Source organism: Saimiri boliviensis, chromosome 13, assembly GCF_048565385.1.
Source record: "Saimiri boliviensis isolate mSaiBol1 chromosome 13, mSaiBol1.pri, whole genome shotgun sequence".
In the NCBI taxonomy this organism is placed as follows: Eukaryota; Metazoa; Chordata; class Mammalia; order Primates; family Cebidae; genus Saimiri; species Saimiri boliviensis.
The window spans coordinates 51,076,849-51,103,769 of NC_133461.1; the positions used below are offsets into that span (position 1 = coordinate 51,076,849).

At 42.7% G+C, this 26,921-nt stretch overlaps 1 protein-coding gene and 1 pseudogene across 3 annotated transcripts in view; one reads left to right on the forward strand and one right to left on the reverse strand.

The window, feature by feature from the left end:
- The window catches only part of KCTD1 (potassium channel tetramerization domain containing 1), a 211,307-nt gene extending 205,291 nt beyond the window's left edge, over window positions 1-6,016 (forward strand). For all 3 annotated transcript variants that reach the window (XM_010335482.3, XM_039463749.2, XM_039463747.2), the window contains exons 4-5: window positions 884-1,189; window positions 5,068-6,016. In XM_010335482.3, the coding sequence (XP_010333784.1) occupies window positions 884-1,189; window positions 5,068-5,226 (465 nt within the window). In that variant the 3' untranslated portion in view covers window positions 5,227-6,016. The remainder of the gene's footprint in view (window positions 1-883; window positions 1,190-5,067) is intronic.
- Window positions 6,017-9,285: 3,269 nt separating this feature from the next.
- LOC141580805 (small ribosomal subunit protein eS1-like) lies at window positions 9,286-13,749 on the reverse strand (annotated as a pseudogene).
- Between the last annotated feature and the right edge of the window lie 13,172 nt (window positions 13,750-26,921).

A 26,921-nucleotide genomic window follows, 5' to 3' on the forward strand; every position in this document is an offset into this window, starting at 1 on the left:
CCTATCCTGGACTGTCACTAGCCTCGTCTCTGGCCCACACCCTCCTGTGGCCACCAAAGGTGGCCTGGAACTCCTGATGAAGGGTGCTCACAGGCAAGGTTGTGCTCCCCTTGGTCAGTGTATGCGTTCCATCCAGGAGGAAAGAAATTGAGTTCTCATCGACACGATCAAACTTGAAATACCCAGAGACATGTTTTCTACTAAAAAAAAAAAAAAAAGCAAGTCGGCCAGGCGCGGTGACTTATGCCTGTAATCCCAGCACTTTGGGAGGCCAAGTCAGGCAGATTGCCTGAGCTCAGGAGTTTGCAGCCAGTCTGGGCAACATGGTGAAACCCCATGTCTACTAAAATACAAAAAATTAGCTGGATATAGCGGCATGTGCTTGTAGTCACAGCTACTTGGGAGGCTCTGAGGCAGAAGAATTGCTTGAACCTGGGAGGCAGAGGTTGCAGTGAGCCAGGATCACACCACTGCACTCCATCCTGGTGACAGAGCAAGACTTTGTCTTAAAAGAAAAAGAAAAAGAAACAAATCGTGGGTGAATCCTTTCGCATCTCAGTTTTCTCATCTGCAAAATGGGAATAATAAAGGTTCCTAATTCACTGGGCAATGATGAGGGTTACAGGATTTAAATGATGTAAAGCACTTAGAAGAGGCCTCACCAGCCCTAATCTACTCAGCTCCTTTTATCCTCACTGAATGAATGAATGAATGAATGAATGAAAATGGAGTCTCTACAAACATGTCATAAGTGAAAAACGCGCATGCAGATTTGATTATTGACATAACAAGAGGTGGAAAAAATCACCTCTTAAATGTGGACACATTCAGTACTTTATGTTTGCATTTTGCACTGTAAAATACCTTTTTTTTTTTTTTTCAGGACTACACTTTGTTATATGAAGAGGCAAAATATTTTCAGCTTCAGCCCATGTTGTTGGAGATGGAAAGATGGAAGCAGGACAGAGAAACTGGTCGCTTTTCAAGGCCCTGTGAATGCCTTGTCGTGCGTGTGGCCCCAGACCTTGGAGAAAGGATCACGCTAAGCGGTGACAAATCCTTGATAGAAGAAGTATTTCCAGAGATCGGCGACGTGATGTGTAACTCTGTCAATGCAGGCTGGAATCACGACTCGACGCACGTCATCAGGTTTCCACTAAATGGCTACTGTCACCTCAACTCAGTCCAGGTATGGCATTGTGACACACTGTGTGACATCAAATGTCACTCTTACTCTTGTCACTTAGCCTTGCCCTCACATGGTGCCTTTCCACCAAAGAGCTGAGAAACTCTCCCTCAGTGACACTTCTGTTGGGTAGGTGAAGTATCCCCCTCTACAGCAGTCATTCCACAAGCGTTGTGAGTGTGCCAGGTGCTGGGATGAGCACTGGAGATGCAGAAGAGACAGATACAGAACACAACAGCTGGGCACGGTGGCACAGGCCTGTCGTCCCAGCCACTCCAGAGGCCAAGGCAGGAGGATCACTTGAGCCTAGGAGTTCAAGTTCAGCCTGGGCAACATAGCGAGACAGACAGAGAACAAGACGGACAGCTCTGTGCTCATGGACCTGTATTGTGGGAGTGGAGTGGGAGGCAAACAGTCAATATAAATCTCTTGCCAGGAGGTGGTAAGTGGATTTCTGGGGTAGAGTATGCTGGGCTTATTGAGTACTCTCAGGATAGCCAGTTTGGCTTGAAGCAAGTGAAGCAGGGAGAGAGAGTGCCCAGAGAGGCAGCCAGGGAAGACTAGGGACCGATCATGGAGATCCTCTTTAGTGGGTGGCAAGTGCTCCAGGATTGTTTATTTTGGAGTCTTTTGGTTTTGGTTCTTTTGCTTATGTGAGCCGAGTGGAAAGGCACTGGAGGGTTTTGAGCAGAAGGGCGACCTGACAGAACTCAGATTTTAAAGTGAAGATTGCGGCAGCAGCTAGAGAACAGGAGAAGCAAAGAGACCAGGCAGAAAGCTGTGGTTCAGGCCGTTGAGAAGGATCGGGTTCTGAGTGTCTGCAGGGTACAGCTAACAAGGTTTTCTGACTGTGGCTGTGGATTGTAAGACATAAGCCCGGGGTGACTAAGATTTTTGACGGGGGAACTGGATGAGTGGAACTGCCATTTCCTGAGATGGAGAAGTCTAGAGGAGCAGGAGATGTGGGGGTGGAATCAGAACTTAGAGGCGAACATGTGCTGAGCACCAGCTCTCTGCCCTACCCTGGGCCCTGGCCTGAACATGCGTTGTCTTCATAGCCCTAACAGGTGATCACTGGTAATCCTCTGTCTTGCTGATGGGCAGGCAGAGGCGCACCTGGGTCTCGATTCCAGCTCTGTATGACACAACCGTTTGAAGTCAATGGAGTGAGGGTTCTAGTTTTTCCCCGCTTTTAAATTGGAATGGGCCCATGACTTTGTTCAATATTTAGTCAGCAGAACCCTTCCCCAAGCGCAGAGACTAGAAGCACCCACTCTTCCGTGCTGCCTCTTGAGGATTGTTCCACCACTATTTATAACTTTTTAAATGTATGAACAGATGTCTGAGAACAGAAGAGCAGAAAACTGGCAGAAAATGTTCCCTAAGCATGCTAGCGGAAGGCACATGTTCCCAGGCAGTGGGATGGCTGCCGGTCGCAGGGTTCCTGAGGAAGACGTGCACCTTCTCACCTGTCCTGTGCGGAGGGCGCCCCCTGGAGGTGTGTGGTGCTCCCCTGTGGCTTCTGCAGTTTAAGCCCCTAAAGCCCAGAAGGACTGTCCCGTCCCACACACACCCTGACCAGGCTGCAACTGGAGCAGACAGAAGGGCAGAACATTCACAGCCAGGACAGGAAGGCCTTGGCCCCACCCTCGGGCCAGGGAATAACCATCATCAATTCATATGCTTGACAGTTCCCCACATCAGATGTGGAAATTTTCATCTGGATTAACGTGGTCGTATGACACAGCCATGACCTACCCTTACTTCCTGCTCCACCCACCAAGGAATAGGCACCAGCTTGTGGACACAGAGAGTCTGGGATAAGGCTAACGACACCCGAAACCTCACTAAGTTGTTTTAACATTCTCATATGATCACTCAGTTTAAGGAACTTTGCTGTGAATGCGTTGTTGTTTCCCAGAAAGTAATAGCTTCATCAGCTGTTTGCCTTACATTGAAACAAGCTTTTGACCACATCCAAGGTAACATTGGCTCACAATGAATAATTATGGATGATGCCTATCAGACCCCCTTCCCCACCCCCGCTGGGGCGAAGAGCTTAGAGATTTCCTCCTGTTAGCAATTGAGTGACCGGTATCAGGGTTAGGTTCTCTGTTGCTCACAACTTTCTCCTCTTGGGATTTCCTCTCCTAATCAAGGCAAGGAATCCTTTCCAAGGTGCTGGTTTGGCCAGGCAAGCTGGGGTACCTCTTGCTGAAGGCTACATTCCTGCCTCTGCTGAGGAATCCATGGAGGGAGCTGTTCTTCATCTTTGTGTTTACCTGCTACCAAAGCACGCCTTGATTTTGAATTTAGGGATTGTTTTCTTCCCGTCCTTATGCTGGCAGGTGTACATATGCATTGTGAATTTACCTACAGAAATAGAGTACTGCTGGGTAGAATGCTAATTTTGTTCTCATAAGGACTTGTGTGTGTTTTTTGAATTTGCCAGCACTTGAGGTTTTAATTTTTAGAAAACACACTCATTCCAGTCTCATCCAGTAAGCTGTTTTGCAGCATAGTAAATTATATTCCGTAGAGGAGTAGGTGACTAAAAAATAATAATTTTTAAAAAATAAGGATTCACTATACCTTGACTACATTTCATTTCATTCCAAGAAAAGTTTTTTTGAGGTGGGCATTTTTTTTTTTTTTGAAGTTATGATTGAATCACTTTGCTTTTAGGGTGGTGTGGAAATAATTTTGTTCAGAACTCCAGCAAGAAACATTTGCAAATCTAATCTTTGTTGGATTCCTAAAGACACTGAATGCTTCAGATCAGTTTCCTGTATTTTTGTCTATCTAAGAGTTACAGGTACTGTTTCCTGCAAATAAGAGTGTCAGACATGTAATGCCAAACCCAGGAATCTTGCGGGCGTTAGGTATTTGATTTCAAAATCAAGGAACAGATTCCGTGGCTTACGTTTGAATACGAAGTTTAGAATGTCTTTACTTTTCCTACATTTTCTGATATGTAATCATTGTGCTTATTCTTGTCTCCTTGAATGCACGCAGGCAGGAACTCTATTTCAAATGCTACAAACTTGAAAACCTGCAGCTAAACCCCAGTGTCTTCAGTAGGCTCTTTGTTCTGCTATTGAAATGACATCAGTCTTTGTCAGGGTGTGAGGCTGGATTAAAATGAAATTTTTGTTTTTGGAATTGTCCGCGTTGAGCATCGAAAAGAGGCCTGAAAGCCGGGGTCAGTTTTGAAGTCAAAACCTACTAAAGGATAAGGCTGTCATCACCTGTTCCAGACATTTGTCTCCGACTCAGCAAATGTTATTTCCTGTGCTTTGCTATTCTGCGTTGGTTAGCAAGGATGCTTCTGCATTGCAAGCATATATATGAACTCGGTATGAGGAAACTCAGACGATGGTAGGGTTGAGAGTACAAAGGAATCACTGGCTAAGTAAACTCTGCTACCACTGTCTTTCCAGATCCTTTATCATCTCATAGGATGTATTTTAGTGATAAATGAACTTTGAAATGTGAACCCTCATTTTGACAGTGATAGCAGCATTGCATATACGAAAAACAGGGGATCTGAGGCCAAACAGACCTTAGTTGGAAACGCAGCCCCATCACTTACTAGCCGTGAACCTCAGTTTTCTCATCTATAAAATGGGCCTAACACCACTGAGTGTTATAGCTGGTGTGTGTAAAGCAAGCATGTAAAGGCACATTTCAGGCATTAGAAATACTTGCTTCCTCACTCCTGCTCGTTAATCCAGGGTCTTTCTTTGAGAGGAGCAGCTCAAAGGGGCATGGATGCTGGATGAGATGAACCAGAGCTGCACATAATCTCAAACTTTGGGGTCTTTATGTAGCCGTAGTACTTACCTCACCCCTAACCAGATGCTTGACTTGTCCTCTCGCAGGTCCTCGAGAGGCTGCAGCAAAGAGGATTTGAAATCGTGGGCTCCTGTGGGGGTGGTGTGGACTCATCCCAGTTCAGCGAATACGTCCTTCGGCGGGAACTGAGGCGGACGCCCCGTGTACCCTCCGTCATCCGGATAAAACAAGAGCCTCTGGACTAAATGGACTTATTTCTTATGCAAAAGGGAAAACACACACAACCGATAACGCAAAACAAAAACAAAGGGACATATATGTGCAGTTGGGACAGCAAACCGAGTCCTGGACCTAAAATTGAATAAAAGACACATTTATATCCAATAGAGACCACACCTGTATTCATATGGGAACAATTGGAATAGTGATATCCTCAAGGTGTAAAAAATATATAAATATATAAATATATATATATATATGTCAAAAGGTAGGAAATGCAAAAAAGAAAAAAAAAAAAAGTGATAGCTGCAGTTGGTGCTGTGATGGCCGTGAAGTGTCCTGGGCCTGCCTCCCGAGGCCTCTGACCAATAAACAAGCCATGAGCGGTGAGGACACAGTCTCCTTACAGTTTCCATTGCCAACAGCCATCCATTATTTCTTTTTCCTTTGTCTTTCTTTTTCCTTTTTTTTTTTTTTTTTTTTTTAAAACAGAACACCTTGAATCGAGTTTCTTTGTATTTGGAGGTTCCACGTCTCTCTTTAGATAGGGACCAGGCAGGACTTCAGAAAAACCCTCATGAGCACATTGCATTGGAAAGATGTTAGACATGAAATTTTAAATGCAGTTTGTACAGAAGTCACACTTGTTTGTCCGCCTCACAGATGTGAACTTTACTTTGTTTTAAAACTGATCAGTTTTGCCAAGGGGCCAGAATTATTCCTTGTTAGAATTGCTCCAGTTCAAGTCTGCTGCTTTCCTACAATTTTTCAAATTTTATAATGTATTAAATACAATAAACTCTGTTTAAAAAATAAGGTCTGTGTGAAACACACATGTGGGTGTAAGGCTGGATTAAAATGAAATTTTTCGTTTTGAAACTGTCCACGTTGAACATGAAAAAGAGGCTTGAAAGCCGGGGTGAGTTTTGAAGTCAAAACCTACTAAAGGTTAAGGATGTCATCACCTCTTACAGACAGTTGTCTTCTGACTCAGCAAATGTTATTTCCTGTGCTTTGTCATTCTGCTCTGGTTAGCAAGGTAAATCTTCCTTCTTACGGACTTTTCAGTTACCCCCATTTCAGTTACCTACAGCTGCGGAGCAAGCCACAGCAAAACGGAATGGCTTAAAACAGTTTGCTATGGCCTGTGGTTCTGTGATTCTCGTGTGTTACCTGGCTGTGGCCGGGCTGTATCTGCTCCACGTGATGTCACCCAGGGGTCTGACTGACGTGGAATGTCCTAGATGGCTCGCCCAGATGGCTGCAGATACTTGGCTGTTGGCCTCCGTGTGGCTTGGGCCCTCTCAGTGTGGTAGCCAGGTAACAAGAAGGCAGCAGAGAGAGCCACAGTCCTCTGAAAGGCTTGGCCCGGACTGCACAGTACACTTCTGCTGCTTTCTGTTGGTTGAACAGCCACAGGGCCAGCCCAGGTTCAAGGAGAGGGAAAGAAGAACCTCCCGTTGGGGAAAGTAACGTAGCATTTGTGAGCAACTTCAGTCCCCCATAACACCTGTCCAAAGCATCTTCAAAGTAGGGCATTATGGCTTTGGAAGAAGTGGGGAGCATCTCAGAGCCAGAACTATCATTTTATTATTAGCCAGGGAAGTAAGAAACCTGAGATTTCAACAGCACTTTAGAATGAAGTCCTCAGCTTTTTCAAGGTACTAGTGATCCTGGTTCCTCCGTCAGCCCTATACTCACCTTTCTTCCTTCCTCTTCCTCATTCCAGACACTCAAAATAAACCTGGCATGCTGGTAAGATTGACAGGTGAACCAGAAAGTGTTTCTGCCGCAGAGATGTTCCTGTGGTGATGGGCTATTTCCATCCTGAACTTACTTTCTTTTTTTAAATTAAAAAGTCTGTGCCTGAGGACACTAGTAATGAAAATATCTCTGGCTTCTGAAACTAAAAGTAAGCTGTTAATGGCTCCTATCACTGCCTGAAACACAGAGGCGGCCCAAGCGCTGAATGACTTTAATGACAGCTAGCCAGGCTTCCACATGGCTGTGTAATTTCCCTATTTGAGACTAATATACCGCTCTCTCAGATGGGGACAGACGGGGCTGCTCCCACCAGCTGCTCGGTCATCCACGTCCTACTGGAAGGAGAATAAAATTGCTCTATGATTTACTAGCAATCCATTCTCATTAGGGAGAATTTCCTAAAATCAATAATGCAAGGGCCTCACTGTGGGACTCTGCTGGTTACTGTCATCAGTTAACGTTTACACAGCACTCCCTATGTGCAGTTAGTATTGTCCCAAATACTGCACAGAATGGCATGCACTGGCTACTGGTACCCACTTTGTTCTTTTCTAAATTCTTCAGTCCATTCATATGACTGCAATCCGGTTGCACATTATTTCTACAAAAACTCTGATCCAATTCAGTAGAGCAAACATTTCACTTGGAATGTTCACCTTTTTAGGTCTTGAAACATGTAGATTCCCAGATACCAAAATACTTTAGAAAAGACCAGGTCAACCAAAATGTCAAACACAGTTGAATCACCTGTTTTTTTGGAGACAGGGTCTCACTCTCACCTCAGCTGGAGTGCAGTGGCGCAATCTTGGCTAACTGCAACCTCTACCTCCAGGGTTCAAGCTATTCTCCCACCTCAGGCTCCCAAGTAGCTGGGACTACAGGCATGTGCCACCATGCCTAGCTAATTGTTTTTTTGTTTGTTTGTTTGTTTGTTTGTTTGTTTGTTTTTGGTAGAGACTGGGTTTCGCCATGTTGGCCAGGCTGATCTTGAACTCCTGGCCTCAAGTGATACACTCCCATCAGCCTCCCAAAGTGCTGGGATTACAGGCATGAGTGAATCACAATCTTATTTTGCACTACTTGTTATTATTCAATATGCAGTTCATATTCAAACTTCACCAAGTGCCCCCAAAAACGATCTTTATAGCTGTGCTTATTTTTCCCCTAGATGATCTGATCAAGGATTATGCACTGCATTTATTAATAATAACCCTCATCCCTTGCTTTTTTTTTTTTTTTTTTTTTTGTCTTTCCATGACATTGACTTATGAGAAGAGTCCAGGTCAACTGTTTTGTAGATTGTTGTACAATTTGGATTTGTCTGATTTGTCCCTCATTGGTAGAGTCAGGTTTTGTTATTTTAAGAATACTACATAGGTGATACCACATCCTCAATGCATCATATCACAAGACTCAATTTGACCCATAATAGTGATGGCAGTTTTGACCTTTTGGTTGAAGTAACATCCACCAAATCATCCAGTGTAAAGGTAGCTATTTCTTTTTGTAATTAATGAGTTACCTGTGGGATGACACTATGAGACAATAAATATCCTGTTTCTCAACACACTCTCACTGAATGGTTTTAACATCCACTGGTAATCCTTTCCTAAATCAGTCATTATCTTGGTAGCTATAAAAGTTTGCTTTTTAAAAAGCCACTGTTGCCTGAATCTTTCTTTGATAGTTGAAAGGATTTTTTTTCTTTAGTAAAATACATTTCTTTAGTCTACAGCAAACAAGCTACAATATTTGACCTGCTCTTTTCTAAGAATCATTTTAGAAAAATAGAATAAGGCAAGCCACTTATAACCTGGTTCTTAATATTAGATGAGTTTCTCCATAGTAATAATAATAGTTATCCATTTAGTGTTTGCTGTGTGCCAGCCCTGTGCTGAGAGCTTTACCTGTTAACTCATTCAATCCTTATGACCCCACTGGAAGTTGCATCATCCATCCCTATTTCTTGGTTAAAGTAACTAAGACTCTAAGACATGAAATAAATGATATAATAAAGGCTAGTGTTCGGTTAAGTCTTACAAGGAAGACCGAAAACAACTGTTTAAGAAAGTAAGCCCAGGTGTGGTGGCTCATGCCTGTCATCCCAACACTTTGGGAGGTCAAAGCAGGTGGATTACCTGAGGTCGAGAGTTCAAGACCAGGCTGATCAACATGGAGAAACCCCATCTCTACCAAAAATACAAAGTTAGCCGGGCATGGTGGCGCATGCCTGTAATCCCAGCTACTCGGGATGCTGAGGAAGGAGAATCTCTTGAATCCAAGAGGCAGAGGTTGCAGTGAGCCAAAACCGCGCCATTGCACTCCCGCCTGGGCAACTCTCTGTCTCAAAAAAAAAAAAGAAAAAAAAGTAAGTTTTTATGTTGTAATAGGAGTAGGAAGTAGATTATTAATTAATAGCATTTTATCCTTATGGAAATGTACTCCTGTATTTAAGTATTTTCACCATCTTCTACAATATGTTGGGCACTTGGCTTTGCTGATACTAGGGTGACAATAACATGGTTTCTGCTGTGGGTTTCTGGGGAGTGAGAGGAGCAGGGCTCTCTGCACATCACTACATACAGTCCAAGGCACAATGGGATATGTGTCATTTCATATTTACAAGGCAAGGATTCTAGAAATGCCCAATCATATGGGATCATATCTGGTCAGGGAAATTAGAAGAAGCATCCTTGGGGAGGCGGCACTTGAAAGATAGGTAGGCTTTGCAAGGACGGAGTATTTGGGCGTGGGGCAGAGGCTCTGAGCTGGAGAAGCACAAGGCAGAGCAGCACATGGTGTGGGACGAGGGAAGCATGGGCTAGAAAAGGAAGGTGGAATTGGATTGCGGGAGTGGGAGAGGGGAGCTGATCTTGGCTGCCACACGAGGGTTTGGACTTTTGGAACCATTGGAGAATCACAGAAGGTAAGCTCTGTAGATACTTGTTTAGGGAGTCTGCAGCCTTGACTGGCCAGGAACAAAGTTGGTGGGAAGGCAGTTAAGTGGCTGTTTCTTCCATTCACCCATTCATGATCTACAAAGCAGGCTAAGAGCCGATGACATAAAGATGTATGAGAAAATAAGGCATCACCTTTAGTGTTGGGGCAGCAAACTCAGATGTTTCCAGGGGCCGGGCAAATTGCAGGAACCAGTAAGAGATAGCCAAACTGGAGCACTGGAAGGAGCAGCCCCTACTCCACCCCAGCAGGTTGCAGCTATTGAAGAACAGCGTTCTTGTACTTAAATGTCTCATTGTTCTAGAAAACCTGGGAATCCAGACTTTTGTGTGAAATCTTTAGATGTGCAAATATTGGAGCTCACTTTTTTTTTCAAATGTACAGCCCTAACAAGACATCTGCAGACTAGCAGTTTGTAACTCTGAGAGTTATGAAATAAAACACTTTTAGACACGCTAGAAACATTTCATTTAGGTGACATTGCATGTGAGATCAAAAAAACTATGTTGATCGAGGACATACTTTATAAAAAATGAAAATTTGATGCAAATTTTAGTTTGATTTGATAATAACATCTGATCACAAAGAACGACACTTATTCACGTACGCATACACTATGTCTGAATAATACCTTGAACTCAAGTCTTTCTCCTCTTCCAACCCATGCAAAAAATGATCTCGCTATCATTGGCAGCTGCCGTCTGCTCCACTGTAAGACACTAGACAAAAATGTCATTGCAGTAACTTTAGCAGGAATCTACTGGCAGGAATTACTAATAACATTGTTATTAGTAATTACAAATTACTAATAACATATATTAGTGTTACATATATCCTATAATTATATATATCCTATAATATTCCTATATAAAACCCTGAGAATATGCATTGTGTCTAACTTGTCACTGTCAGGCAGCTCTTTTCAATAAAAGTTGATCATGGGTTCTGTCAGTGATTTCCAAACTTGCCTGTTCTTAAGACATACAAAAGGCGTTTTTTAAAGTTATAATTCCAGCCCACCACCACCTCTCCACCCCATCTCCCGATAGTTTCTGAATTCCACTTTTTTTTTCTTTTGAGATGGAGTCTCGCTGTCTCATCCAGGCTGGAGTGCAGTGGTGTGATCTCAGCTCACTGCAACCTCCATCTTCTGGGTTTGTGCTTCTCCTGCCTCAGCCTCCTGAGTAGCTGGGATTACAGGCATGCGTCGCCACGCCTGACTAATTTTTTGTATTTTTAGTAGAGACGGGTTTTTATCATGTTGGTCAGGCTGGTCTCAAACTCCTGACCTCAAATGATCTGCCCACCATGGCCGCCCCAAGTGCTGGGATTACAGGCGTGAGCCAGCATGCCCGGCTGGAATTCCCCTAAGTGAAGAGCCTGGGATTTCATATTTTAATAATGCCCAATACAGTGACCTCTTCAGACAAGGATTAAATTCACTGTGGAACATCATTGGGCTCCCCCAGCGTAGCCTAAGAACAGGAAATGAGGATCTTCTGAGTGGGCTTTTGTGATGTGCGTTTTAATGATTTCACTGATGTTAACAATAGTTGGCATCTCCTATTCTTTTGAAGTCTAGATTGAATTCTTCCAAATGGAGTTAATGGAGGAGGTAGGGGATGTGTGTTGGGGGCGTTGCAGGGAAGTACTTAAGTGACATTTAATCCAAGGGCCTTCATCCTTTCCTAATTAGTCAGAAAACTGCCCAATCCTGTGGAAACAGCCCACCAGCTTCAGAATTCTTACACCTCCTCTTAAAAAGCTGTCAAAGAAAAGATCGCACCACTGCACTCCAGCCTGGGTGACAGAGTGAGACTTTGTCTCAAAAGAGAAAAAAAAAAAAAAAAAAAAAAAATGCTTTCAGAGGCTTGAGTGAACAGAAACCAGCACAGGAAGTAATTACCTACCACCTGTAACAACAGCCTACTGTAGGTACAGGTCCGCCTTTTCCCACATATTTTAATGTGGGTGAGTTTCTTTGAAACTTGATGATTTCAGAACTTCAGAATTTGAAGGGGAATGTAAATCGAGAACCCTAACCACTTAGCATAAAGCTCCCTTGCACGTGCTAAAACGTTCGAGTCAGAGAGCTCAATCTGACTGCGTTTCATGTGACTCCAGGTTCACTCTCCCTTCACCTCTCCTTCTCCCCTCATTCCCACTGTGAACACACAGTGCTGCACTGCTCCTCCCAATCTATTTATCAGATCGTGCTTGCCAGAAACGTGAACAGATAGTACAAGTAGTAAATTATGCTGTTGATCAACAGGACTGAAAAAGCCACAAAAACATGTATTGTGCATTCCATTCAAACTTTAGAACTCGGCTTGGAAAGTCTGTCCTGAAAGCTGAAGATCAAATCCTCGTCACAGAGGGTCACACTCGTTGGAAAAGAAGCAAGATCAGTTGATTAAATCCAGTTTGAGGAGGCCATAAAGGATCATCTAAAGGTCTGCAACTTGAGCAATCTGACGCAGCTGGGTTAAGTTAATCAGCAGTAATGGGAAATTGGTTTGGGATGGAGCAATGGTGGAAGGCAGATGGCTTATATGCCCTAAAATTTAATTTTTCATCCATTATTGCTCCTTATATGAAATTTTAAAAAAATTATTTAAGGTGTTGTTCTCCTATAAGTTATATTCTTAAATGTTTAGTCTCTTAAATATACAAATACCAGAAAATTTGAAATTCTAAGTAGAATCCATGTTCATGAAAATAATTGTTACAGCTCTTAGTTTTTTTTGTTTGTTTTTTGTTTTGTTTTGTTTTTCACAGATAAGACTTTTTATTTGCCAGGATTATAAGTCTGAACTTTAAACAGATTCTTGGACTGGTGGTTCATATCCATCAGCTCGTTCAACTTTAGCACCTGTCTCATCCCCAGTAGCTTTTCCAGAACTTCTGCCTTCTCCATGAAGCTCCATGAGTTTTCCCAATTCAAACTTGGGCTTCTTCAGCATTTTTACTTTTCTAACAAAGACATCATGGAGAGAATAAACAGATTGGCAAGTCTTTTCTATGTCTTTTCCAATGCTGTCTGGAATCAATTTATTGACTACTTCTTTCAAGCCATTTGTCTGCACCTCTCGGGTCATGATTTCCATCATCCTCTTCCAGATTTGGCGGACCTGTTGGTGCTGAGCATAAGAGGTCTTCCGTATCTGATTGTTGCGTTTCTTTTAGTAAAACCAACACAGAACAGACGAAGCAAGTAGCCATTGGTAGTCTTGACAGCAACATGAGCTTCAATCGTTTACCATTTTTTGACCATGGAACACATTTTGTCATGGGTAAGATCCATGCCATGGATGTTAGTCAGGCAGTTTTTGCCCTGAACACCTTCAGTAATCAGCTTGAATTTCCTAAATGCAACTTCATCATTCTGCAAATCAGCAAGACTAACTTCAAACACTCAACCCTTGAGGCCATCAGATGCAATGTTGGTTCCTTGGGTCCCTAGTGACTAGCGCCTTTCCAATATTTCTTATGTTGAACATAGCAGGTGCTTTCACATCATACCAATCTTTCTTAGAAAATGGATCAGCCACTTTCTTCCTGGCTCCATTTGTGCCGCCTTTCGTTAAGGCGCTTGTTCTTGCCAACTGCCATGGTGCTGCTCAGAGAGCCAAAAGGGTGGAAGCGGCTCCAGCTCTTAGTTTAACACGGTAGATGTGTTTCTGAAACAGGATATTGACCTGTATAATCTTTTCCCTACTGCCATTATAATATCAAAATCAGAGTTATTTTCCTCCAAGTAAGGAAGGAGTGGGAGGCAAACTACATGCACGTGCACACGCACATCTCGAGTTCTTCCTTCCAGCAGGTTCTTGCCTCTGCCCAGTCTGCAAAACCCCCCTCCTCCACTATCCATGCCCCACTTTTCTTCTAAGCAAAGTTGGCCAAGCAATGGATGGAGATGATTTCTGCACAATCACTAGAAGGCTTCGTGTTAATATTAAAAGCATACAAAGAGAATGACTTACCTGAGCACTGACAGGGCTGCAGGCCTGCATTGAGCTGGTCTTTCACAGGCCCATGGAAGAGCCACAGACAATGCCACGTCACCAGGTCACTTACTTCTGAAATTCTCACCCCAAGTATGAATGTCTTTTTCTTGCATGTCACTGCTTTTCTCAGTCTGCTCTCCTCTCCCTGGGAGATCCCATCCATTGACAGCTTTCCTGTCACCTGTGCTGCAGGCAGACCTCTCCCAGAGCTTGGGTCGGGTAGCCAGCCCTGAGGATACAGGATGAATAAGACATGACCGGCCGGGCGCGGTGGCTCAAGCCTGTAATCCCAGCACTTTGGGAGGCCGAGGCGGGTGGATCATGAGGTCAAGAGATCGAGACCATCCTGGTCAACACGGTGAAACCCCGTCTCTACTAAAAATACAAAAATTAGCTGGGCATGGTGGCGCACGCCTGTAGTCCCAGCTACTAGGGAGGCTGAGGCAGGAGAATTGCTTGAATCCAGGAGGCGGAGGTTGCGGTGAGCCGAGATCGTGCCATTGCACTCCAGCCTGGGTAACAAGAGCGAAACCCCGTCTCAAAAAGAAAAAGACATGACCTTGCCATCTGACTTTTAGGCAGGCAGGAGGGTAAGCCATGTAAACCCATATAGTTTCAATATACTGTGTCATAAGCAATGAGAGATGTAGGATCTACCAAGCATTTCCATTGGACTATCCAGAACTGAGCTTACTTTGCCCAATGGGCCTTTCCTTTCTCCTTTTAGATTTCCTATCTCCGTTGAGGATGCTTCCTTCCATTCACACCAGGGAGCCATTTCTGCGATCCCCATACTTACATGGTCACCAAGTTCTACAGAAGGTATCACCTAAATATTTCTTAAATTGGTCTTTTCCTCTCCACCTGTACCTCTACTTCCCAATGTCATATTATCAATTCCTCCTATATGGACCATTGCCATAGGATCTGAATTGGCTTTTGTGTTGAGAATTGAGATGGTCACCCCTTAAAATCCATCCTCCACATTGCAACCTGGTTACTTGGTCCCTGTTAAAAGCCTGTCAGTGATTTTTTGTTTTCAGAATCATCTTATTTCCTTAGTGTGGCATCCACACCTCCTTGATCTAACTCTACCTACCCCTCAACCTCATCTGTGGCCACCCCTTGCCTCCTACAAAATCCTTTTAGTGTTATATTGGGTTTCTTATGTTTACCGTTTTGTGTGTATGTGTGTGTGTGTGTGTGTGTGTGTGTGTGTGTGTGTGTTTTGGAGACAAGGTCTCACTCTGTTGCCCAAGCTGGAGTGCAGTAGCACAATCATGGTTCCCTGTCGCCTCGCCCTCCCAGGTTCAAGTGATCCTCCCACCTCAGCCTCCAAGTAGCTGGGACTTTACGCATGCACCACCACATTTGTCTAATTTTTTTTTATTTTGTGTAGAAATGGGGTCTCACTATGTTGCCCAAGGTGGTCTCAAACTCCTGGACTCAAGCAATCCTCCTGCCTCAGTCTCCCAAAATACTGGAATTATAGGCATGAGCCACCATGCCCTGTATGTCATATTGTTCTAAGTCTCCCTGCTTTGTAATCTATTTATCCTGTTATTTGTTTAATCACTTGCCACTTATCCTTCAAGACCCTCTTTACCCTTTTTATCACCATCTTTTCATGTGCTCCTCAGCTGGGTGACCCATCTCTGTGGTCCTAAAGCACCCGATTTGTACTTTTATTATCATACTTACCATTTAACATTGAAATATCTACATTTATATGTCTACTAATCTAATGGCCATCCTTAAGATCTTCAATGGAAGAAATCTGACTTACTTATGTCCTAGCACCTAGGAAGTACTAACTAAATGTTTGTTGATGACAGATGAAATATACAACTGAAGTCTATTAATTTGTAGAACTAGGGAGAGTATGGGTTTCATGTTCCTCACTCCGACACTTAGAGAACTTATTTCTACTCATAAGCACTAAATTAAATAAGAATTAATGTAAATAATAATAACTTACATACAATAGAGAATCAATTACTAGTAATATTAAATTCCTCAAGCATTTTGGTTCTTTGATGTTTACTTTGGATTTTGCCCAACTGAAAGTCATTCAAGAGTAATAGATTGCTCTCCCTCCTGAAACAACTCACAAATTGGACAGAATATATAAAACAATGATTTTCAAGACATTAAATATGAGGGAGCAGAGGACACTGGAGAGCAAACAAGGTGAGCTCTGTGGTTGCCCTGGCTAACTGCTGCCTTGAGGAAGTTTCCAGGTCATGTTGCAGGGAGGGGTAACCCAGATAGAGGCTAACAGTTTCCCTGAGCTGAAGAGATGGAGATGGTAGTACAGGGAAGCCAAGACAGCTAGAGTTCTTAGGGCAGAGCAATGGAGAGAGGAGAACTACCTGCAGAAAGAAAAGACTGCAGAACAGAACAGACTCTTCAGCTGAGTACTGATCAGTGCATGTGTTGGAAGAAATCACCCAAGGCTAGAGGAGAAGTTATGCAGACGAATGAGAAAAAGTAATCCCCATAGTTCACTCAGGACCAGAAATAGTTCCTGTTCTCAGTAGACAGAGTGGAAAGCCTCATAATGAATGGGGCATTGGTTAGAGTACTCAGAACACCACAGTGGTGGAGGGAAATAAGCCCTAGACTAAACACACCTCTGATCTTGCCTAACAAAGCTTAAAAGCAAATCCCAAAAGGATCAAAGTGTTTCCAAATAACTCTATTTCATTCTAAAACAAAATCAAAAATATTCATAGGGACACACAAATAATCAGCACCCAACAAGGTAAAATTCATAGTAACTGGCCTCTAATTTTCAAAATTACCAGGCATTTAAAGAAGCAGGAAAACCTAACTCATAGTAAAAAAATAAAGTAAAACAAAGTAAATCAATCCAAACCAACTCAGAGGCTGACACATGTAGCTCATGCCTGTAATCCCAGCACTTTGGGAGGCCAAGGCAGGTGAATCACCTGAGGCCAGGAGTTCAAGACCAGCCTGGCCAACATGGTAAAACCCCAACTCTACTAAAAATATAAAAATTGGCTGGATGTGGTGGTGGTGTGTGTAATCCCAGCTACTTGGGAGGCTGAGGCAGGAGAATTTCTGGAACCCAGGAGGTGGGGGTTGCAGTGAGCTGAGATCATGCCACTGCACTCCAGCCTGGGCAACAGAGCAAGGCTCGGTCTCAAAAAATAATAATAATAAAAATAGAAATAAATAAATAAACCAACCTAGAAATGATGAGACATTACACAATTAGTTGACCAAAATGCTAAAACAATTAATAAAATTTATATGTTCAAGGAGCTAAAGACTTAATGTGTTAAATGGTGATGTGAAAAATATAAAGAACAAAATCAAATTTCTAGAAATAAAAATTACAATGTCTGAAACACACATCTGATGGGATTAGCAGCAGAGTATAAAAAATTAGCAAACTTGAAGATGTATTAAATAGCAATAGAAATTGCTAAGATGAAACACAGGCTCTTAAAAAATGCTGAAACAAAATGTACAGAGCATATTGAACTGTGGAATAACTTCAAGCAGCCTAAACACATGTAATTGCAGTCTCCCTCAATGGGTCAAGGGGAGAAACAGAAAAATATTTGAAGAAATAACGGCTATTTTCCAAATTTGATGACAACTAGAGTATAAACCCACAGATCCAAGTACCTTAATGAACTCTGCAAAAGAAATGTAAAGAAAAGCACGCCAAGGCACATCACAATCAAATCGCTTAAAACCAATTATAAGTAAAAAATCTTAACGGCAGCTACTCGGGGAGGGAGAAAATACTTTGTGGACAAAAGTGGAAAGATAAGTATGATGGCAGATTTCTTATAAGAAACATGCAAGCCAGAGACATTGGAACAACACAGTAAAATTATCCTTCAAAAACAATGATAAAATAAAAACTTTTTCATGAAGACAAAATCTAACGGAATTCATCATTGGCAGATTCCTCTACAAAAAATGCTAAAGAAAGTCCTTTGGGCAGAAAGAAAATGATGCCAAATGGAAACCAGCTTCTATACAAAGAATGGAGAGCACCAAAAATGATAACTATGTAGGTAAATATAAAGCACTTGATTTTTTATTGTTAAAATTTTTATAAGGATAACTGTTTAAAGCAAAATGATAACAACATATTGTGGGTTTATAGCCTATGTAGAAGTAACATTCATAACAACAATAGCACAAAGATTGGAAGGGAGAAATCAAATCATAAGATGCTTATATGTTAACTGATATCAAATTATTTGACAAATAAGACTGTGCTAAGTGAAAGATAATACTATAAATCTTAAAGCAACTATTAAAATAATGCAACAGAAGTCAATAGGGATAACGTGAAATTATTTTTTAAAATACTACTTTTATCCAAAAGAAGGCAGAAAAAGAAGAAAAACAAAACAAAATGCAGATGGGAAAAGTAAAAAATAGCAAGAAGATATAATTAAAACCGTATCAATAACCACATTAAAAGTAAATGGCCTAACACCTCAATTGAGACAAGATCATCAGGCTGGCTAAAAATATGACACCCAACTATATGCTGCCTAAAAGAAACCAATTTCAAATTTTAAAACAAATAGGTTAAAAGTAAGAGCATAGGGCCAGGCACAATGGCTCATGCCTGTAATTCCAGCACTTTGGGAGGCCGAGATGGGTGGATTATGAGGTCAAGAGATCAAGACTGTCCTGGCCAACCTTGTCTCTAGCAAAAATACAAAAAATAGCTGGGCATGCGGTGGATGCCTGTAGTCCCAGGTACTTGAGAGGCTGAGGCAGGAGAATCATTTGAACCTGGAAGGCAGAGGTTGCAGTGAGCCAAGATTACACCTCTGCACTCCAGCCTGGTGACAGAGTAAGACTCTGTCAAAAAAAAAAAAAAAAAAAGAAAGAAAGAAAGAAGAAAGAAAGGAAGGAAGGAAAAGAGAGCGTGGAAAAACATATCCCATACTGACACTAATCTAAAGAAAGCTGGAGTTGCTACCTTAATGTCAGGCAAAGTGGACTTCAGGGCAGAGCATTACCAGAAATAAAAAGACTATTTCATACTATAAAGGGGTCAACAGGACATAATTCTAGCCTTTTAATTTCACCTAATAACAGGGCTTTAGAATACAGGAATTAATCATTGATATAAATTACAAGTAAATATAGGCAAATCACATGTATAGTCAGAGATCTGAACACTATTCCATCAAGAATTGATAGGAAAAATAGACAGAAATTTAGTGAAAATACAGACTCGAACAACTCTAAAAACATAAAACAAATCTCAATGGATTTAAAAGAAGTTATGTTATACAAAAGAAATTCTCTAACCATAGTGGAATTAAAGAACTCTGGAAAATCTACAAATACTTGAAAATTAAATAATATATTTTTAAATAGCCCATCAAAGAAGAAATCAAAGGGCAATTAGAAAGAATTTGAACTGAAAGAAAATGCAAATACAACATATCAAAATGTGTGGGATTCTGCTGAAGCAGTACTTAGGGGCAAATGTATAGCATTAAACATCTACACGAGGAAAGAAGAAAACTTTCAAATCAACAACTCTGGCTTCTACCTTAAGAAACTAGAAGAAGAAGTTTCACCAAGAAAATCCAAAGTAACCAAAATAACAAAAATAATAAAATCAGCTTAGAAATCAATAAAGTAGAGAAATAAAAAAATAATAGAGAAAACTCATACAATAGAAAGCTGGCTTACTGAGAAAATTAATAATATTAATAAACCTCTAACCAGTTTAACTAGGAAAAAAAGCAAGAGGACATAGTCAATATCAGGAATAAGTAAAGAGTCCAGATTCTAACCCAGGTCTAGCCAACTATCAAGTCCACACCAAGGAGACTCTGGGGAGTTGAGTGAGGCCTACCAGATGGACAGGCGGTTGGGCTTATATAAGGTTTCTCTTGATCCATAAATGGGTCTCTAACAAGCTGAATAACCTTCCAAATTACATGCTGACCACCCAAACATTCTGGCAGCATGTATTTGTAAAGAATGTTACATTTTGTTGCTCCTAGATGAACTGTAATAAATTTCTAATGAATTAAAAAAACAAACATTACTTGTTTACTTGGTAAATTATCTGACTTTTCAACATTAAACTATTTTTTAAAAATAGATTCTTAAATTCTGTAATTCCTTCAAACAAAATGCATTTGCCAGAAAAACAAAAGTCATTATGGCTCGTATTTCTCAGCTGGTTGATGCCTGGTTGTGTGCTTGAATCCCGGCTATGTCCAAATTTTAGATAGGGCTGCTTCCTCTTCTTGATAAGCACTGGGAAGTAATGACAGGGTTAACGAGAGTGATGGAATGGGGTGGAGAAAAGAAACTTCGAGGGGCTGATCTCTCCCTCTGCCTTTCTAGTCTGAATGCAGCTGATAAATGAGTTCATCTGCCACACAAAATAGCCTTTGTTTCATCCTGTAGCTTTCCAGCTTCCCACTGCTAGGAAAAGAACAGAGGCAGTATAGTTTGCCTCAACTTGCCTACTTACCACTGGAGCTTTTCATTTTCAGACTTATGATACAGTAAAACTATTTCTTGAAATTTACCTTGATTACCTTGATTTCAGTGTTAACCATTTCCCCCCAGCTTTCATTTTAAAATATTCAAACCTGCAGAAAAATCGTGAGATCAATGATTTTTTTTTTTTAAAAAAAACTGCTTTGCTTTGTTTGCTGACTCTGGACCCAGTTCAGCATTACACATTGCATTTATTTGTTAGAATGCTGAGTGCTTTTTAGCCCACATTAAACATACATCTGTTTGCCACTCCCACTGATTAAGAAATCTCAGATAAATGAAAGCTTGATTCTGCAATTAATCCAGAAGTTATAACTCTCGAAGTGCAGCCCTGAGCATCAGAACATACTGTTCCACAAAGTGGAAGTGGCTACTTCATTAAATTATCCTGTCGAACAAATGACATAACTCATTCAGAAATGGTGCAGGGCATACAGGCAGCAAAAATGTTAAGTGCTCACCACCTCTCATCATCTGTAGTCAGGGACACAGAGCGCTTGCAGTAGACTGACATTCTGACCTCGTCGAAGTCACAGACACTAGGCGCTAGGCATCTTTCAAGGCAGCCCTCTCCCTCCCATGGAAGGAAACCCCTCTATGGCATCCCACGGAAAACCCCACCGTGGTCTTCCAGCTTCTCCTTCAATGCTTTGATCAAGGGTAGCCTGGAAACCAGAATGTCTGGGTTCCAGCTTAGCTCTGCTGCCTGAGCTATGTGACATTGAGAGGGTCACTTAAACACTCTTTAGCGGCACAGCTTCTTTAGCTAATGAGAGCACACTGCCACCTGCCTCAACTGCACCTCAGGACTGTTGTGGGGAACAAACAAGAAAGAATGTGGGGAGGCACCACGCTGCCTGCCCCAGGTCAGCCATCACTGCCTGGACAAGGAGCTTGTACTGTCAGACGCCGGGTGCCTTTGCTGCCCTAATGGCTCTTCCCCTGGGTCCACTGTCCTCCATAAGGAAGAAAGGCATTGAATCAGTCCTTACTGCTTTCTCCACCAGATTAAGCAGCCCCATTTTCTTCTGCTAAAATGCCCTTGATCTGGACACTGTACTCAACTTACTGCAGCCTAAGAAGCAGACATCACTTGGACCTTGGGTTTGATCAAGACAGATATCCCCTATCCCTTGAGCAATTGATCATTTATAACCAAAGAAAGAACTGGCCCTTATTCTCCATGAAATTGCACAGAATTGGTGTTTGGGATGCTTTGGGGATCTGTCCTCCAGGAAGCTATTCACTCCTTCAGGTCTTGAGTCATTCGAGAATTTTCTGAGCACAGCCTGTTGGTCTTTACCTGAGCCACAGACGTCATAGTGGACCTGAAGCACACCATCCAAGTTCTCCTTCCAGGATGATGCCAGCCTCTTCACCAGTATTACTCATTCATTCATTCATTCATTCAGAGCTGCTGAGCACCCACTGTGAGCCAGCTCTGCACTTGGCACTAGCCCCCCCAAGACAAAGAGGAGGAAGCTGGCACACTTAACAGCTTTTCCACTCAGATCCTCCTGATTACAAATCCGTGCATTATCCTTCTCTATCTCTTTAGCATGTCCATCAAGAAGGAAATGACTTCTTTGGAAGGGCCTGGGCATCTGCTTTCTTTGATACACAATTCATAAACAGTCAACGCAGAATTTATCAAGAAACTTGGATATCAGCTTAGACATCAACACATCTGAGAACAGTTCCCTGCTCAACTTTCTGAACAGAACACACACACACACACACACACACACACACACACAACACACACCCCCCTTTACCTCCACTGCACCATAGGTGGAGAAGCTACATTTACTCAGGATACCACTACCCTCTTTGATCGGCCCAGAGGGAATACCTGTGTCTTACTGCAAATATATCGAGTCCAGGAGACTCATCTCTGGCTGGGCTGCTGAAAAGAGGAACTATCAGCCTTAGCTCTGCGGGCTGCCAAGTTCACAGGCAAGAAAAAATTCAGAGGCAGGTGCACAATAGAAGCAGCACCACCAGCAGTTGATTTCCTGGTTCTCCTTGCCTCCTGAGGCCTAGTGGTTCCCTGCTGTCACTTCTATGAGACAGCACTGTACTCTCAGAGTAAGCTCCACTTCCCATAAGCTGCTTAAATTGGTTTATATTATTTGCAATTTAAAAATTCCACCCAGTGCAGCACAGTAGCTCACGCCTGTTAACCTCAGCACTTTGGGCGGCCCAGGTGGGTGGATCGTTTACGTTCATCCTGGGGAAGGCAGGGAGGGTCTCACAGAGCTGGGGCAGGAGCGGAATCTCACAGGATGAGCCCACCAGGAAGACAAGAGGAGGAAAGTGGGAAGCAAAGGGTGTTTCCGGCAGGGACAGTAGCCTGTGCAAAGACAGACACCTGATGCTGAGCATGATGCTGAGTTTAAGAGGAATAGCCAAGCTCCCTGTGGGGCAGGGGCAGGTGAGGAAAAGAGCAGGGAGACCCAGCATTGGGAGAAGTTAGGACAGGGGCTCTCCTGAATGCTGCTTTTCAGGCCTCCCGGACTGATTCAGAGTCCCTACAGTGAGACCCAAAAGTCTCTCTCCAGGTGGCACTTAGGACCCAGTGTGGGCATGAGCCACAGACAACAAGGAATCATTGGCATTTTCAAGCAGCAGTGTGATGCAACCAGATTGCTTTTAAGAAACACCGTATTTATAGGCCGGGCACGGTGGCTCAAGCCTGTAATCCCAGCACTTTGGGAGGCCGAGGCGGGTGGATCACGAGGTCGAGAGTTCGAGACCATCCTGGTCGACATGGTGAAACCCCATCTCTACTAGAAATACAGAAAATTAGCTGGGCATGGTGGCTCGTGCTTGTAATCCCAGCTACTCAGGAGGCTGAGGCAGGAGAATTGCCTGAACCCAGGAGGCGGAGGTTGCGGTGAGCCGAGATCGCGCCATTGCACTCCAGCCTGGGTAACAAGTGAAACTCCGTCTCAAAAAAAAAAAAAAAGAAAAAGAAAAAAAGAAACACTGTATTTAAAATAAATAAATAAATAAATAAATAAACACTGTATTTGTGGCAAAATGGAGAAGGAAGTGGAGCTTGCAGTGGCTGAAGAAGAGATAAATCAGGAGATGATTCCAACTGTCTGGTGGAGCCGTGATTAATGAAAGCAATTGGGAGGGAGGAGAGGGGTGAATTCATGAGATATTTCCAAGGTAGAAACAACAGAACTTGATGAGCAGTTACATGTGGGTGGTGAAGGAGAGAAAACAGTCAAAATGATTCCAAAGTTTCCACCTCAGGCTCCCCAAGAGTTAAGAGCTCGTAAGAGAAAGAGGGAATGGAGGTCAAGAGGAAGCTTGCATTTGTGGGGCAGGCAATGAGAACTCTCCACGGAGTTTAGTTGGGGTGTGCCGCCCAGGAGAGGGCTGTGGACACATGCATGTCCAGAGAGGAGGGCAGGGAGCCACAGGCGCTGCAGGGAGGAGCCGAGAACAAACCTGGGGATTTGGAGTGGTAACTGACAAGGGAAGGCTGAGGAGGCCCAGGGAGAGTGGTCAGAGCAGGCGCGCACCTGGAGAGGCCTCCAGCAGGAGAGGTGGGTGGAGACCCGGAAGGAACAGCAAAGAAGGAGGAGGAGAACCTGCCTAAAATGGGGTGGGAAATTGGAAAGGAGGGAGTTTCAAGGAGAAAATGAGAATGTCCAACACCGAAGAGAGGTCAGAATAGGGATAAGGCGGAAACACATAGATTAGCTGTAGCAATTCCAAGGCCACTGACAACCCTAGAGAAGGAGATCGTGGTGTGCTGGGATCTGAATCCAGAGTGCAGCAGGCTGAGAAGTGAATCAAAGGCCAAGAGGAGAAGACGGCAATTGCAGACTCTTCTTTAATCGTGAAGGAAAAGAGACAGGACAGCCACCAGAGGAAATGGCCGAGTGAGATACGCGGGGCCTTTCCCACTTTTTAAAAACTTTTCACTTGATTAAAATGCCATGCTTTAACAGGAATCATTGAATGTAATTATTATTTCCTACATTCTATAGATATCCAAAATAATTAGAAATATTTTCTACTCCAGCAGTTCCTAACAATGTATTTGCAAGAGGGTACGATCTCAGCAAGTTAGGGTGAGAATTATTTTTTCAGACTGAGTATTTGAGAATGGTCATATCGATTCATATCATCTCATACTCTTACAGTAAAAAACATGAACACCAGGGTTCAAGGGCACTTCCATGATGTTTGTAAGAAGAGATGTAAGCCACAAGAATGAGGTGCAAAACCCATGCTCCTCAGGTAACCCTTGCATCACTGATGTGTTGCTATTAATAGTGTGTGACCCATTTAATCCTCACAACAGTTCCGTTGTTCTTCCTAAATAATAGCAAACCTTTGTAGAGTGCTTATTATATTCTAGACAATATCGTAAGTGCCTCAATATGTAATCCCACCTGATACTCAAAACAATCTTATGTAATAGATACTACTATTATCCCATTTTTGTAATTCAGAGGGCCTAAAGTAACCGCCCAATGTCACATAGCTAGTAAGTAGGGATGAATTTCCAAATGATTTTATTAACTTTAGAAATTAAGGGGAAAGGGCCAAATGCAAAAGAAGTTAACATTACAGAGGGGCCAAAACCAGAAACAACTCAATGGTCTTCAACAAGAGTATCAATAAACAAATTGGAGTTTATTTAAACAACAAAATACAACTCTGAATCAACTACAGATATATGCAGTGACATGAATGAGCCTCAAAAATTATGCCGAAGTATGTGGAAAAAAGCTCAACATCACTGATGGTGAGAGAAATGCAAATTAAAACCACAATGAGGTACTTTCTCACACCAGTAAGAATGGCTATTATTAAAAAATAACAGATGCTGGAGATGTTGCAGAGAAAAAGGAACATTTACACACTGTTTTTGGGAGCATAAATTAGTTGAACCACTGTAGAAAACAGTGTAGTGATTCCTCAAGGACCTAAAAACAGAAATACCATTCAACGCAGCAATTCCATTACAGGGCATATATCCAAAGGTGTATATAAATTGTTCTATCAGAAAGGTATGCTGAGTTGGGTGGCTCGCGCCTGTAATCCCAACACTCTGGGAGGCTAAAGTGGATGGATCAGCCTGGCCAAGCAGACTGGCCAACATGGTGAAACCCTGCCTCTACTAAAAACACAAAAATTAGCCAGGTATGGTGGTGCATGCCTGTAGTCCCAGCTATTCAGGCTGAGGTGGGAGAATCGCTTGAACCTGGGAGGTGGAGGTTGCAGTGAGCTGAGATTGTGGCACTGCACACTGCAGTCTGGGTGAGAAAGAAAGAAAAAGAAGGAGAGAGAGAGAGAGAGAAGGAAGGAAGGAAGGAAGGAAAGAAAGAGGAAAGAGAAAGAAAGAAGAGAGAGAAAGGAATGAAGGAAGGAAGGAGAGAGAGAGAGAAAGAGAGAGAAGAAAGGCATATGCACATGTATGTTTGTTGCAGCACTATTCACGATAGCAAAGAGATGAAATCAACCTAAATGTCCATCAATGACAAATAAGATAAAGAAAATGTGGTACATATACACCATGAAATACTATGCAGCCATAAAAAAGAATGAGATCATGTTCTCTGAAGGAACATTGATGGAGCTGGGGGCCATTATTCTTAGCAAACTAGTGCAGGCACCGAAAACCAAACAGCACATGTTCTCACCTACAAGTGGGAGCTAAGTGATGAGAACACACGGACACCTAGAGGGGTACAACACACACTGGGGCCTGTTGGAGGGTGGAGGGTGACAGGAGGGAGAGGGTCAGGAAAAATAACCAATAGGTACTAGGTTTAATACCTGGGTGATGAAATACTCTGTACAACAAACCCCCATGCCACAAGTTTACCTATGTAACAAACCTGCACATGAACTCCTGAACTTAAAAATAAAATAAAATAAATTACATTGAATGAAAAATTGAACAACCAAAGAAATATATACTGCACAGTTCCATTTATATAGAGTTCCAGAAGTGCTAATTTCCAACAATAGACATCAGAGTTGATGTTACTAGGGTACAGGAGTGAGAGCATGGTGAACTCGTGAAAGGGGTTAGGGGGATTTTCTGAGGTGAGGAAACTGCCTTATATGAGGGTGGTAGTCCAAAATGAAGCCACGTGTAAATGAACTTTAGAAAACAAGAAGGAGTCCGAGGTAATTGATGGAGGAAGGCCAAGGAGCAGGCTGAGGGGCTCAGTTAACAAACACAGATGCAGGCTTAGCTCCAGACAAGCCCCTGAGCCCAAATCCCTGAGAAAGAGGAAGAGCCAGTTCTATGGCCAGCAGCAGGATGGCAGCAGGCAGCTGAGGCAGCTGGCATCAGAAGGCCCGTGCGTCACGTCAGCTGGAGGAGTGAGACTAAGGGAGAATGCTTTTCCAAGGGTCAGTGTTGCTGGGACCAAGGATGCTACATCTGGGACAACCCCCTTTTATAGATGAGGACACAGTGT